Here is a 16,601-nt window from a genome sequence, read left to right as displayed (position 1 = left end):
CTCTCTCTCACTCTGTACATTCTGTCGCTCTCTCTTTCTCTCCCTTTCTCTCTCTCTCACTCTGTACATTCTGTCGCTCCCTCTCTCTCCTTTCCTCTCTCCCTCTCTAGTCGGTTGTTTGAATCAATTAATCTATTAATTAACTGTTGTTTGTGTATTAGTGAGTGTGTGGAACTTGTAAAATGTGTGGAATGTCATTTGTGAGATGTGGAAAGACATTACTCTTGACGGACAATAAATGTAATCAATGTTGTACATTGCGTGTGTTCCCCTCCACAGGGGTGGGGTTCGACAGGGAGGCTAGTGTGCGCTGCTCCCTGGTACACTCCCAGTCTGTGCTGCAGAGGAGGAGGAAGCTGAGGAGGAGGAAGACCATCACCGGGAGGACAAAGATGGTTCAACAGGACTGGGACATGTCTGTCTGTTATACTGTCTGTACATGTCTGTTATACTGTCTGTCTGTCTGTTATACTGTCTGTCTGTCTGTGCCTGACCTCCAAGTACTGTCATTAACCACTCAGTCAACTGACTGTAAAGTTGTTGTTCCTCCTCTATGTTTCTTTACTTTGATGGTTTAACACAATCCTATTTTCTGGAGACAAACAAACATGCATATTTATCCTACCATTTAGACTTGAACAAATATTGCATCTGCCTGAATTTCACTGATAGAAAACAGGAGATTCAGACTTTATTTTCTAATCATGTTGATGGATGACTTACTGCCACCCCTGTTTCCCTTCAGACTCTGATGAGTCTCCAGTGACGAGGGAAAGGACAGTGGTGGTCCACACCAACCCTCACCTGTCCCTCTGTCAGGAGGAGCTGTCCCTCCGAGGGGGACACACCAAGGACTCCGGCTGCCAGACGGACGACTGCCTGACCGGTGGCGGTGGCGCCCATCCAGGAGACGTCTCGTGCCCAGCGCGGCGGCCAGGGGGAATCCCCGCCTCCCTCTCCCACTCCACGGGAACATCTCCTCGCTCCCGACCACCCTGACACCGCCATGTACACCGCCTCCGGCTCTCGCCTCCGCTCCCGCAGCCTCCCCCTCGGGGGCGGCTCTGTATACGCGACGAGGACCAGGACGACAGTGACGAAGATGAGGATGATGATGACGACGATGACGATGAAGATGAGGAGCTCTCTCCATACGAGACGGAGGACTTCCTCCCGGGAACGGGGCCAAGGATGTTAAAAGACGAGGAGGAGAGTACGGATGACCAGGCCATGCCAGAGCTGCAGCTGGGGAGTCTGAAGAGGATACAGCAAGGAGACGAGGGGAGTCCAGAACACATGTGGATGGAGAGGGGGCGCTCCCGCCTCCCCCGTCAGGTCGACATGGGGAACTGTGAGATCTCCTCCAGCTCAGACACCTTCAGCAGCCCCATCCACTCTGTCTCTACGACGAGGGTGCTGAGAGGACAGATAGACCACAAGGTACGTCTTCGTTGCCATCTTCACTTATCTGTGTATCTTGTCTTCTGTCTTCTTTTGCTTGTAGCCTTTTGGAAGTCATTTTGTTTGTTTTTGTCAGTTTGTTTTTGATGAGCAAGCCTTGCGACAGACTAGTGTCCTGTCCAGGGGGTGTACTGGTACATCAAGCTGCCTCAAGATATAGAAACAGGTTTAGACTAGTGTCCTGTCCAGGGGTGTACTGGTACATCCAGCTGTCTCAGATACAGACTAGTGTCCTGTCCAGAGGGTGTACTGGTACATCCAGCTGTCTCACTACAGAAACAGGAGATAGACTAGTGTCCTGTCCAGGGGGTGTACTGGTACATCCAGCTGTCTCACTACAGAAACAGGAGATAGACTAGTGTCCTGTCAGAGGGTGTACTGGTACATCAAGCTGCCTCAAGATATAGAAACAGGTGATAGACTAGTGTAGACCTGTCCAGGGGGTGTACTGGTACATCAAGCTGTCTCAGATACAGAAACAGGAGATAGACTAGTGTCCTGTCCAGGGGGTGTACTGTACATCAAGCTGCCTCAAGATATAGAAACAGGTGATAGACTAGTGTCCTGTCCAGAGGGTGTACTGGTACATCAAGCTGCCTCAAGATATAGAAACAGGTGATAGACTAGTGTCCTGTCCAGGGGGTGTACTGTACATCAAGCTGTCTCACTACAGAAACAGGAGATAGACTAGTGTCCTGTCCAGAGGGTGTACTGGTACATCAAGCTGCCTCAAGATATAGAAACAGGTGATAGACTAGTGTCCTGTCCAGGGGGTGTACTGTACATCAAGCTGTCTCACTACAGAAACAGGAGACAGACTAGTGTCCTGTCCAGGGGGTGTACTGGTACATCAAGCTGCCTCAAGATATAGAAACAGGCGATAGACTACAGGGGGTGTAGTACATCAAACTGTCTCACTACAGAAACAGGAGATAGACTAGTGTCCTGTCCAGGGGGTGTACTGTACATCCAGCTGTCTCACTACAGAAACAGGAGATAGACTAGTGTCCTGTCCAGGGGGTGTACTGTACATCAAGCTGCCTCAAGATACAGAAACAGGAGATAGACTAGTGTCCTGTCCAGGGTGTACTGGTACATCAAGCTGTCTCACTACAGAAACAGGAGATAGACTAGTGTCCTGTCCAGGGGGTGTACTGGTACATCAAGCTGCCTCAAGATATAGAAACAGGAGATAGACTAGTGTCCTGTCCAGGGGGTGTACTGGTACATCAAGCTGTCTCACTACAGAAACAGGAGATAGACTAGTGTCCTGTCCAGGGGGTGTACTGGTACACAGCTGCCTCCAGATATAGCTGCCTCAAGCTGTCTCACTACAGAAACAGGAGATAGACTAGTGTCCTGTCCAGGGGGTGTACTGTACATCAAGCTGCCTCAAGATATAGAAACAGGAGATAGACTAGTGTCCTGTCCAGGGGGTGTACTGTACATCAAGCTGCCTCAAGATACAGAAACAGGAGATAGACTCCTGCCCAATGGGCCATTCTGGCTTGGACAAGGCTGACTTACTTATATGATGTGCAGAGCTTTCTGCTTTCTGCATGTGATGAAAAGTGCTCTTCAGATAACATGTATTATTCCTATAAGGAGGACCACCAGTCGTCCAGTGGTAACTGGAGTGGCAGCAGTTCCACATGCCCCTCCCAGACCTCTGAGACACTCCCCCCCGCCGCATCCCCCCCTCTGACCGGCTCCTCCCACTGTGACTCGGAGCTGTCGCTCAACGCCGCGCCGCACGCCATCGATGACCTCACCGGCTTTATCATCGACCCGTACCATTCAGATCAGCCACAGGTGAGTTTCCCTGACGATCCTACTTACCTTTCACTTCCTGTCTTCAATACTTTATTTATTGACTTGGACACGGTATTGTTGGTTGGGACTTTTGTACAGGAAGTTCATATTTTAGCTGTAAATAAAATTAAGCTACATTTTCTTAACTGAACTAGATAAAGCACATTGAGCGACTGGAAAATAGCTATATAAATCGTATTTATTATTATGATGAATTATTATCATTATTATTATAGGGCCAGGGTCATAGGTCCAGCTCCTTCACCTCCTCAGCCACTGACCAGCTGGATGATGCAGGGGTCAGTACTGCCAGCGAGGGAGAGTGGACCTACCCTCAAGACCAGGTACCACTGCTATTTAGCAATATAGATTATCCTCTCCTCTCCTCTCCTCTTCTAATCTTTTCTTCTAATCTTTTCTCTTATCTTGTCTCCTCTTATCTTATATAATGTTATGTTATCCTGTTCTAGGCTGATCAGGACCAGCTGTGTAGTCAGGACTTCAGCCCCAGGCGTTCGTCCAGGGGGGGACCAGACCAGGATAGACTTCACCAGCATCAGCACCTACGACGGCTTCTCAGACCAAGCTCCCCCTCCTGCTGCAGCAGACTCCCAGGGCTTCTACTCATCCTCCATGCACGTTGACTCCATGCAGGGCCAGAGTTACAGGAGCTACATGTACAACTATGCAGCAGTGGGCTCTGGCGCTGACTGTGGCCAGGGTAATACTGTGGGCGCTATGCCTGGTGAGGGAGAGGGCATGGCTGGGTATCCTCCTCAGTCCTCTGACTACAGGGGAGCTACCATGACGCTAGGGAGACCGTGTCGTCCGCTGAAGAAACCAAAGGTCAAACCACCCCCACCAAAACGGAGCTCATCGCTGAAGGAGACGTGTAGCGCTAGTGCTCCAGAGAACGTCCCCCCTGAGCAGGGCGATGAGCAGGGCGATGTGCAGGGCGATGAGCAGGGCGATGAGCAGGGCGATGAGCAGGGCGATGAGCAGGGCAATGAGCGGGGCGACCAGGACCAACCAAAGATTCATAGTAGTGGGCAGGCCCAGACCCTGAACCTGCCCATGTCTTCCAGAGACAGAGAGATGAGGCTGCAGCTGGACATGGCCAGCCCGGGGGAGGTGGAGAATCCTGGGTTGGAGGCTGAGGCATTGGGTGGTGGTGGTGCCTGGGGGATGGGGAGCCCCAGGAGCCCCAGGACTGTGGAGATGACGGAGCCCACCTCGTTCGGGTCCACTGACACTCACTCCTTCAAGGACGAGGGCGCCGTTCAGTCTGACTATGCAGACCTCTGGTTCCTCAACGACTTGAAATCCCAAAATAACCTGGACCCCAACGGCTCCTTGTCCAACTCCAGCACTGCTACGGGTACTACTGTTATTGAATGCATCAAGTCGCCAGTGGGCAGCTCCTCCTCTCCCGGGGGAGAGACCCAGGCGTTGATGCATTCCTCCGGCTCTGGTTCCAGCTCCTCCAGGCCCACCTCCCCTCCTCTTCCCCCCGGGGATGGAGACTTCAAGCTGGGCTCTCCTGAGAAGCTGGCTGGCCTCGCCTCGCCCTCCAGCGGATACTCCAGCCAATCCGAGACGCCCACGTCTTCATTCCCATTAGCGTTCTTCCCCGGCCCGCTCTCTCCGACCAGCGGGAAACGGAAACCCAAAGTCCCCGAGAGGAAGTCTTCTCTATCCTCGCTGCAACACCAGGCCCAGACCCAGTTTTCTAGCTCGGCCTCTGGATCCTCCTCTTCCTGTTCATCTTCCTCTTCCTCGTCATCCAGGAAGGACTATGACTTCCCGGCTCCACCCACTCAGCTGGACTTAAGTTCTCTTCACAGCGCCCATGGCAGCCGGCCGTTACCCACTCTGGCCCACCGGACCCACATGCACACGCTGCAGCAGAACAAGCAGAGGGCAGCAGCAGCAGCAGAGGCCCGGGCCACCGCGTGTAACACTGCAGCCGCTAACGCTAATGCTAGTGCTAAAGCTAGTGCTAACGCTAAAGCTTGTGCTAACGCTCACGCTAGTTCTAATGCTAACGCTAGTGCTAGTGCTAACGCTAGTGCAGCCCCCTCTGTGTTTATCAATGGATCCACTCTGACTCCAGAGGCCCCACTTGCTGCCAACCCAATGGCCCTGGCAATCACCCCCACTGTGCTGCGCTCCGTCCAGCTACGTTCCATCGGCCACAGGGCCACCGATGGTTCTCAGCCCCAGGCCCGGGGCCAGGCTCAGGGTGCTCAGGGCCAGGAGCCTCCACCACCTCCACAAGCATGGGCCCACGAGGCTTCAGGGGCCCCTGCCACCAGACCCAAGATGCCCAGTGTAACCATCGTGACCCCCCACTCTGACACCAACACCAGGCCCCTGCCACCCAGGAGACCCATCGCCCAGAAACCCCCACCACCACCGACCCAGGACCCCACCACCCTTCTCAGGAGCACCACCACCACTCTGTACCCCAGCCCCAGCACCACCCCACCCCATGCAGCACCCGGACGGCCCCCGACCTATGAGAGCCTGGCCAGGCACCGGCAGGACCGCTACAGCCCCGGAACCTTCTGGGCAATGACGGCGTTCCGGACGCGCCCTGCGGAACCTTTGGAACTTGAGGAACCCACGCACCGAGCGCCACCGCCAACTCCAGAACCCGTGATTCCTACTACACACCCGGAGTGCCACGTGCTAGGGGAGCGGATAGAGGACGAAGAAGACGAGGAGGAGGAAGAGCACGATAGAGAGATATCAAGGGTTATGAGTCACAGTCAAGGCCTCATTAGAGAATATCGAGAATATCATCAAAGAGATCATCCAAGGGAACCACCGACGTACGAGACGCTAGAGGAGTCCCACTCATATCAGTCCCAGTCACATTATCACAGCCAGTCACAGACACACTCCTGTCACAGTCAAATGGTCCAGAGGTGGGACTTGGGCCCAAGCAGCGGTCCTGACAAAGTGCCCGGTGTAACGATGGAAGCATCACACCCTTACTCAATCAGCCATGTGATAGATCTAAGAGGTCGGAGTGGAGAGGACCGCTATGAGATGACATCATCAGGGTTCCTACCAGAAGTGCCTCTCAGGATAACAGCAGAGATGACTCCACCACACCGGACACAGAGGACTACTTCAGCAAAGGTCAGTCTGGACTGGTAGATTTTACTTGTACCCTACTTAAATATTATGCGTTATGCAGAAATCCCTCCGCCATTTCCTGGTTTCAAAAATTAGAACAGTTCGCCTAATTTCAGTTTATGTGTCACAACAAGCAAATATAGTGTAGTGAGTCATTGTACCATCTAAAGCGCTGTGAAATATCTTATCCATAACCAAAAATGTTGTATTTTCAGCTGTTTGAAGCTGGTGTACAAAACCACAAGTAAAAGACGCAAAAACGGGAAGCGTAGAAATAGAGCACATAGAACAGATCTATACGTCTTCTTAGACTTGCTTTCAATGAGAATGACAGATCTATATAAACACATTTCTATGCGAATTTTGTCGGGTCACCCAAAAAGTGACATATTGCAGCTTTAGTACTTTACTCAAAACTTTATTTTACTTTGAGACTTTTTAGCAATGAATTGTTTTTGAATTGATGTATTAATTTTAAGAGACTTCAAGTAACAGTATAATCCCCTTTCTCTTCCTTCTGTTGTGGTCCTCTCATCTCTAGAGGGTTTAATGACCTATAAGAATGTGATCAGATCACTTCTGTTGTCGTCCTCTCATCTCTAGAGGGTTTAATGACCTATAAGGAATGTGATCAGATCACTTCTGTTCTGTTGTGGTCCTCTCATCTCTAGTCTTTAATGACCTATAAGGAATGTGATCAGATCTCATGGTATTCCCTGTTCCTGTTCCTTTTCTCCAGAGTCTACTAGTCCCAGTGACAACTCCCTCTCTCCTCTGTTGTGAAACAACCAAACCTGAGATGAATGTGATCAGATACACTTCTGTTTGATCCACAGGTCACTTTCAATTCCTCAAATCATATTTTTGACTCACTGGGTTATAGCTGTACTTAATGACCAATATATTATTAATTGATCTGTCACTATCTTCATTTGTTCAAAAGATCTTCATCTGTTTTAGAGGTTTAATTACTATAAGGAATGAATGCATCAGATCAGAACTTCTGCAGTCCCTCATCTCAGAGGGTTTAATGCCCTACAGCAGAAACCCATCAGACATTAGAACCACAGCAGATCACATTCAGCAGAAACCCATCAGACATTAGAACCACAGCAGAAACCATCAGACATTAGATGACAGCAGATAACCCATCAGACATTAGAACCACAGCAGAAACCCATCACTTCAGTTGAAACCCATCAGACATCTCACAGCAGGACATCAGAATGACCCATCAGACATCAGAACCACAGTGAAACCCATCAGACATCACTTCTGTTCTGTTCAGACATTAGAACCACTCATCAGACATCAGAACCACAGCAGAAACCCATTTAATGATTTTTTGACTATCAGACATTAGAACCACAGCAGAAACCCATCAGACATTAGATCTGAAACACATCAGACATCAGAACCACCTAGAAACCCTGTTCCACAGCAGAAACCCATCAGACATCAGAACCACAGAGAAACCCATCAGACATTAGAACCACAGCAGAAACCCATCAGACATCAGAACCACAGCAGAAACCCATCAGACATCAGAACCACAGCAGAAACCCATCAGACATTAGAACCACAGCAGAAACCCATCAGACATCAGAACCACAGCAGAAACCCATCAGACATTAGAACCACAGCAGAAACCCATCAGACATCAGAACCACAGCAGAAACCCATCAGACATTAGAACCACAGCAGAAACCCATCAGACATCAGAACCACAGCAGAAACCCATCAGACATTAGAACCATTCACCATCAACATTAGAACCACAGCAGAAACCCATCAGACATTAGAACCACAGCAGAAACCCATCCATCAGACATCAGAACCACAGCAGAAACCCATCAGACATTAGAATCACAGAACCACAGAAACCAATCAGACATTAGAACCACAGCAGAAACCCATCAGACATTAGAACCATCAGCAGAAACCCATCAGACATCAGAACCACAGCAGAAACCCATCAGACATCAGAACCACAGCAGAAACCCATCAGACATCAGAACCACAGCAGAAACCCATCAGACATCAGAACCACAGCAGAAACCCATCAGACATCAGAACCACAGCAGAAACCCATCAGACATCAGAACCACAGCAGAAACCCATCAGACATTAGAACCACAGCAGAAACCCATCAGACATCAGAACCACAGCAGAAACCCATCAGACATTAGAACCACAGCAGAAACCCATCAGACATTAGAACCACAGCAGAAACCCATCAGACATCAGAACCACAGCAGAAACCCATCAGACATTAGAACCACAGCAGAAACCCATCAGACATCAGAACCACAGCAGAAACCCATCAGACATTAGAACCACAGCAGAAACCCATCAGACATCAGAACCACAGCAGAAACCCATCAGACATCAGAACCACAGCAGAAAACATCCATCAGACATCAGACATCAGAACCACAGCAGAAACCCATCAGACATCAGAACCACAGCAGAAACCCATCAGACATCAGAACCACAGCAGAAACCCATCAGACATCAGAACCACAGCAGAAACCCATCAGACATTAGAACCACAGCAGAAACCCATCAGACATCAGAACCACAGCAGAAACCCATCAGACATCAGAACCACAGCAGAAACCCATCAGACATCAGAACCACAGCAGAAACCCATCAGACAGTAGAACCACAGCAGAAAACCCATCAGACATTAGAACATCAGACATTAGCAGAAACCCATCAGACATCAGAACCACAGCAGAAACCCATCAGACATTAGAACCACAGCAGAAACCCATCAGACAGTAGAACCACAGCAGAAACCCATCAGACATCAGAACCACAGCAGAAACCCATCAGACATCAGAACCACAGCAGAATGGGCTATAAAATGTCCTGTTTACCTGAACCGTGTAACACTCTCCTATTCTAGGTCCAAGAGAAAAGTCCTGGGCCGTAAGGACTCTGGAGAGCTGAGTGGGAAGAGCCGTCTGTGTCCTCCTCCGGCCGCCGTCGTTCCACCTGCAGCTATCCTCCCAGCCATCCCTCCTCCGCCCCCTCTCATCATCCCCCCCGCCCCAGCCCTCTCCACCCTGACCGCGGCCGGGACCCAGCGCACCCCAGGACCCATCTACCGCAGCGCCAAGAAGTCCAGCACCTCCAACGAGGAGTTCAAGCTGCTTCTCCTGAAGAAGGGCAGCCGGACTGATTCCAGCTACCGCATGTCTGCTACAGAGATCCTCAAGAGCCCCATTGCCCCTAAGTCCCCTGGGCACCCCTTGGCTGCTGAGGGCCAGGTCAGGTACACCACCGAGGAGCCCCCCTCTCCCCTGCAGGAGCCATCATTGCAGGCGGCCGGGGAGCGACTCTTCCCCCCCAGCCTCTTCCCCAGGCCCAGTTCAGACAGCTTCAGCCCTAAAACACCCCCCACGTCGGCTTCGTCCAGACAGGGGCGTTCCCGGATCCCCCCTGCAGCCAATAGTAGTCGCTACAGCACCCGTAGCCGACTCTACACGGCACCCATGCAGGTCATATCAGAGGGGGAGACTGAGAACTCAGATGGGAGTCCCCATGATGATCGCTCCGGCGTAATGATCGCTCTGCTCAGTGCAGAAACATGTACCCTAATCCTTATTTGGTGTGCTACTTTTGACCAGGGCCCATATAAGGAATAGGGTGCCATTTGGGACATAGACATATTTATATGGATCTGGTTCAGTGCTGTTACTGTTCTTATCTACTGAGTACTGACGGATACACAACTCAACAAAGAGGGTATAACCAGAGAGAAGACGACTCTGGACTACCTGCCTGGGGGTTTGATATCTTGGTGCAGAACTGAAGAACACAACTTTGTGTTTTGTTCAGAGTGTAAAGAAAGAAAAAAATGTTCTTGTTTTGAACTTTGAACTCCCTTTTAAATAACCCAAGATCCTGTATTGAGTGAAACGTGGACAAGAAGAAAAATGGAGCGGTAAGACAACCTGTGTGTGTGTTGGAGCAAATGGACATCCATCGTAATTTTTTATCTTCTTGGATGTTGGATGACTTGTATGTCGTGTCCTAAGTGACCCTAAAATAACTGCTTTCGAAAGAATTGCATTTCTCTACACTTACCCAGAGGACAGGTCATTATTTCAACCATAAACAAAATATTCCCAGTCGACAAAAATGAATAAGCTATATGTTTTGTATTGCTACCGCCCCAACACAAAACAATGGACTGTGATCGCTATTGACAGCCATGTGTCAAAGTATTGTTTTACCAAGAGTGAGTTAACAGCACACATAGGTATACATGCCATCCTCACATAGATAAACTACATGTAAAGAAATAGAATGACCTCTGCCCCTAGAAGAGCTCTCAGTGCAGGGATTCCTGGCAGGGACACATAAGGGAAATATTTGGTCTTGTTGAAGTGATGTGGTGCAGATGTCAAGGTGTCAGAAGAGATGATGGGACAATCGTGCTGTGGCCTTTCTGCGCTGGAGGGCCATGCCGGGGATTCACTGACTACTCTAGAGGAGATATTTAGGACTATAAAAACAAACAAAGAGAAAAGCTATCGAGGTCTTTACCACTAATGTTTGGCTAGCTAGCTGGGAGGTTGAAATGGATCGGGTTTCAAAGCCTCACTTCTCCTTTGCACTTCGTCATTATGAATTCTTCAAGAATATTCCTTGAGAAAAATAAAACTAATCTTATAATGGAAAATTCCTATTGTGTATATTTGTATTGAATATAAAGAACATAGCTATATGAAGAGACATACAAAACATTTTTTAACGACACAAACCCATAATTTGTAGCAGAGTGGATTCGTGACGTAGAAATAGAATAACTACATTCTAGAATGACTAGATTCTGTTTCTATAGGGGGTAGGTGGTAGGTGGGGGGGGTGCAATCTTTCCATAGTTCCGTAACATCAGTAGCCAGGGGCACGTCATAAAGCCCAACACATTGATCACACAACCTTATTAAGAGAAACAACAAATCATCTGTCCTCGTGAAAATATCGGTTGAATCTTTAAGATTTCACTCAAATATTACGCTTCTCTCTAGTGTTTTCAGGTTTTTAAACTAATTTAACCTAACAAATGGGTTATACATTTAAAGTAATGACTTTCTGGTGAACAGACCAATCTTGAAGAGTTGTGTTTCTACATTGAAAAACAAAACTGTAGATCAATGAAGTCACTCAATGTGTTCTATGAATACCTCTGCAACCATATTACTGTTCGTTTGTACAGATCTAACGTAGAGATACATAGATTAAAGGACAACTGTTACTCAGCGAAATTTGAATTGCAGAACTAACTGAACTGACACTGTGTATGAGGTTACAGGAGGAAACAAGCTGTGAACTAATTAGAATTTGACAATTCATATCTGTTGCTGCAGAGCACTGGTGTTCGTGGTTTTATTAGTATTTTCATCTATCGCATGCAATAAACTAAAACACCATATCCTTTTCAAGAGGGGAAATATCTGTTAGAGATACTACCACGAGAAAAGATATCGAATTTTTCAGTTTCATTTTTGAATATGTAAAGTTGGGTGTAATTCAATATATGTAGAAAATGTTTGACAATTCTGTTTTGTATAGTTGTGTTCATGGACAGGGGGTATCTTGTACTGTAAAATGAACAAAAAATGACTGGACAATCAAACAGAGAATTTGGAAAAAGCTATAAGAGTACGTGGGTTCCAGGTAAGGGAAAGTTCTATAAGTTATTACATAGGTTCCAGGTAAGGGATGAGTACGTTCTGGAGTTAGTTATTACGTAGGTTCCAGGTAAGGGATAGTACGTTCTGGAGTTAGTTATTACGTAGGTTCCAGGTAAGGGATGAGTACGTTCTGGAGTTAGTTATTACGTAGGTTCCAGGTAAGGGATGAGTACGTTCTGGAGTTAGTTATCACGTAGGTTCCAGGTAAGGGATGAGTACGTTCTGGAGTTAGTTATTACGTAGGTTCCAGGTAAGGGATGAGTACGTTCTGGAGTTAGTTATCACGTAGGTTCCAGGTAAGGGATGAGTATGTTCTGGAGTTAGTTATTACGTAGGTTCCAGGTAAGGGATGAGTACGTTCTGGAGTTAGTTATACGTAGGTTCCAGGTAAGGGATGAGTACGTTCTGGAGTTAGTTATTACGTAGGTTCCAGGTAATGGATGAGTACGTTCTGGAGTTAGTTATTACGTAGGTTCCAGGTAAGGGATGAGTACGTTCTGGAGTTAGTTATTACGTAGGTTCCAGGTAAGGGATGAGTACGTTCTGGAGTTAGCTATTAGTAAAAAGATCCAGGGTGAAATCCTTGTGAGAGTCAGATGAATTGAGCTTGAGATGGGACGGGAGGTAGGATGGGTATGTGCATGCGTGTGCACTTGTGTGTGTATGTGTGCGTGCACATCTGCGTGTATGTATGTATTACGTGGACAGTGAGCAGAGCAGGTAGAGGTAGGGTCGTCGTTAGGTAGGGCAACGCACTACAATTCCTCCCTGTACTCTTAGAAAAAAAGGTGCTATCTAGAACCTGAAAGGGTTTTTCGGCTGTCCCAATAGGAGAACCCTTTGAAGAACCTTTTTTGGTTCCAAGTATAACCCTTTTAGTTCTAGGTAGAACCCTTTTGGGTTCCATGTAGAACCCTTTCTACAGAGGGTTCTACATGGAACTTAAAGGGGTTCTACCTGGAACTAAAAAGGGTTCTCCTATGGGAAGAGCTGAAGAACCCTTTCGGAACCTTTTTCTCTAAGAGTGTGTGGTATAATTGTGTTAACATTCTATTTCATCTTATCGTTTTACAAACTGTTGGACTATAAAACTGCAGCCATTCATTTGCCTGGTGTTGAAATGCCATACTATATATATCTAGGAGTTTGGTGAACCTTTCTGTGGTCAAAATGACACAAAATGGCTGGTTAGACACTGGGGAACATTGGGGAACATTGGGGAACCAAGAGACAGGTACCTCTCTATGCATTGTGTCTCTCTTTTAAATGTAGATTATGGTGCGACAACTTGCCAGGATCTACAAGATGACATTCATTAATGACAATAATTATACAGCATTGTATAGAAACTATTTTTAATCACAGGATATTTTATCCAGAGAGTTATTTTATTATCATATTGAATAACCTAGAAGAGGAATGATGGTGAAACGTAAAGACATTTCATATCAGAGTCTATAATAACATCATGATTGAACTGAACTGGCTGATGCTCAACGTGACGGTGCATTCTTAGAATGCATCCCAAATGGCACCCTATTCCCTACCTAGTGCACTACCCCATAGGGCTCTGGTCAAAAGTAGTGCACTACATAGGGAATAAAAGGGAGCCATTTCTGACTCAGTCTTAGAATATGAACGTTAAACTATATAGTGTCAAAATCCACCTTGAGTAGATATTTGGGATCCTCTGAAGTCATTTTTAATTGTTCATATGGATTAGTAACAGTAGTTTGACATAATCTGTATGCAGCCCAAAAAAATATATAGATTATATTTTGATGATTTGTTTTCCCATTGCAAGTGTCTTTCAACTTTCGGTAAAGTAGCAATGTCCAGGCCATTTCCCGTCTGAGGCCAGGCCCCACAAACTAAAGACATTGGTTAAAAACATTGGTTTGTCCAGGCCCCACAGACTAAAGACATTGGTTCTGAGTCCTAAAGACATTGGTTCCCAGGCCCCACAGACTAAAGACATTGGTTCGTCAGAGTCCAGGCCCCACAGACTAAAGACATTGGTTCATCTGAGTCCAGGCCCCACAGACTAAAGACATTGGTTCATCTGAGTCCAGGCCCCACAGACTAAAGACATTGGTTTGTCAGAGTAAAGACATTGGTTCATCTGAGTCCAGGCCCCACAGACTATAGACATTGGTTCATCTGAGTCCAGGCCCCACAGACTAAAGACATTGGTTTGTCTGAGTCCAGGCCCCACAGACTAAAGACATTGGTTCATCTGAGTCCAGGCCCCACAAACTAAAGACATTGGTTCATCTGAGTCCAGGCCCCACAGACTAAAGACATTGGTTCATCTGAGTCCAGGCCCCACAGACTAAAGACATTGGTTTGTCTGAGTCCAGGCCCCACAGACTAAAGACATTGGTTTGTCTGAGTCCAGGCCCCACAGACTATAGACATTGGTTTGTCTGAGTCCAGGCCCCACAGACTAAAGACATTGGTTTGTCTGAGTCCAGGCCCCACAGACTAAAGACATTGGTTCGTCGGAGTCCAGGCCCCACAGACTAAAGACATTGGTTTGTCTGAGTCCAGGCCCCACAGACTAAAGACATTGGTTCATCTGAGTCCAGGCCCCACAGACTAAAGACATTGGTTCATCTGAGTCCAGGCCCCACAAACAGAAGTGTAATACCCCAACACAGAAGTGTAATACCCCAACACAGAAGTGTAATACCCCAACACAGAAGTGTAATACCCCAACACAGAAGTGTAATACCCCAACACAGAAGTGTAATACCCCAACACAGAAGTGTAATACCCCAACACAGAAGTGTAATACCCCAACACAGAAGTGTAATACCCCAACACAGAAGTGAGAGCCAGAGGTAATAGTCTTCTCTTGTTTGCATTGACCTTGACACCTTTTAACCTCGGATTTAAAAAAAATACTATTTTCCTCTGAGACATGATTCCCTGAAGTTGAAAAACAAACAAAACAATATTCTCCTATTGCACTGGTATAGTGGAGCTTGTGAAGTGTTTTCCTTTTTGCTGTAACCTGAAGTTATATTGATGATGATATGTGATGATTTGTGTAAAAGACTGTATTTCCCCTATAGATTAAAATATATTATACATGGTTCATTAATTTAGGATGCATGATCAGGAGAGCACAGACCATGCTTCTGCCAAAGGGTTTCAGAGAGTCAGAAGTGTACTGGAAAGAACCAACACACAAAAAAATGATTTTGAAACTTTAAACATTAAAACATGAAAAACCTACTTTAAAAAGATGAAAAACAAAAGCAACTATTTAAAGGATGAGTGGTACAGTGTAACTGGCTCGAAGGCGGTACAAGATGCACCTGGCTCGGGCGGTACAAGATGCACCTGGCTCAAAGCTGGAACATGACAGATTGTATCACCTTTTTGTATTTTGTACAAAACTAAATGTAAATAGTAAACCTTTTTAAAAATGTTGCAAAGATCTTTTTTCTTTTTTGTAAAATATTTTCAAAGTTTACATGATTAATTAATGAATTAATTCCAAGCCTTTGTATATTTTGGAGCTGTGCAACACTATTTCAGTCTTGTATTTATTTTTGGGTAAACGTGAGACCTCCATTGACTGCATTATATCGTATTGATTTGACAGCTCATCAGACTGCTCAGTGATTGGGCATAGAAAAGGACAATAAATGTGACTGCGTTTGAAAAGAAACATGTGGTGTCCTTGTACGTCCTTCACGTCACACAAGTCGTGTGTGTGTGTGTGCGTGTGTGCGTGCGTGCGCGCGTGTGTGTGTGCGCGCGTGCGTGCGTGTGTGTGTGCGTGCGCGCGCGTGCGTGTGTGTGTGTGTGCGTGTGCGTGCGTGTGGTAATTTAACCTTGAGATCACACGCACACTGAAAATGTATCCCCTCACTGTCAGTCTGTTGTAAGTCACTCTGGATAAAAGTATCCGCAGAGGAACTTTCTTTCATTGCTTCTCAGGTTCAGTGGAGAGAATGTCTAGAAGCCCCACCACCAGTAGATGGCGATGTGTCGCTGCTGTGGAGTTTAGCCAACAGACAGGATGGCCTGCACTGTATTGCTGGGTCCCATCTACTGTGAGGCGATCTGCTTTGAGGCCCTGTCGCTTGCCTCTCTGCTGAGCAGACCTGGCAGAGTGAAGGGAATGCATTGGGACAGGAAGTGATGGTGGTTGATGTCTCACTGCCTGTCTGTCTCCTCACCCCTAGCCTGACCTGTCTGTCTCCTCACCCCTAGCCTGACCTGTCTGTCTCCTCACTAGCCTGACCTGTCTGTCTCCTCACCCCTGACCTGTCTGTCTCCTCACCCCTAGCCTGACTGGTCTGTCTCCTCACCCTAGCCTGACCTGTCTGTCTCCTCACCCCCTGACCTGTCTGTCTCCTCACCCCTAGCCTGACCTGGTCTGTCTCCTCACCCCTAGCCTGACCTGTCTGTATCCTCACCTGTCCTATCTCCTCACCCCATAGCCTGACCTGTCTGTATCCT

The 16,601-nt window shown here is 47.3% G+C and overlaps 1 protein-coding gene across 1 annotated transcript in view; it reads left to right on the top strand.

Annotated features, from left to right (window-relative positions):
• The window catches only part of LOC135542913 (actin remodeling regulator NHS-like), a 175,684-nt gene extending 165,614 nt beyond the window's left edge, over positions 1–10,070 (top strand). The window contains 11 exon segments of the mRNA XM_064970055.1: positions 280–413; positions 748–980; positions 982–1,066; positions 1,069–1,440; positions 3,067–3,273; positions 3,510–3,617; positions 3,744–3,797; positions 3,799–5,698; positions 5,701–5,770; positions 5,772–6,420; positions 9,234–10,070. Of these exon segments, the coding sequence (XP_064826127.1) occupies positions 280–413; positions 748–980; positions 982–1,066; positions 1,069–1,440; positions 3,067–3,273; positions 3,510–3,617; positions 3,744–3,797; positions 3,799–5,698; positions 5,701–5,770; positions 5,772–6,420; positions 9,234–10,070 (4,649 nt within the window).
• The last annotated feature ends 6,531 nt before the right edge of the window (positions 10,071–16,601 follow it).

The sequence above is a fragment of the Oncorhynchus masou genome, chromosome 7, assembly GCF_036934945.1.
Source record: "Oncorhynchus masou masou isolate Uvic2021 chromosome 7, UVic_Omas_1.1, whole genome shotgun sequence".
NCBI classification, from domain to species: Eukaryota; Metazoa; Chordata; class Actinopteri; order Salmoniformes; family Salmonidae; genus Oncorhynchus; species Oncorhynchus masou.
The sequence above is the reverse complement of the archived record's forward strand: the minus strand, read 5'-3'. Positions and strand labels throughout refer to the sequence as shown.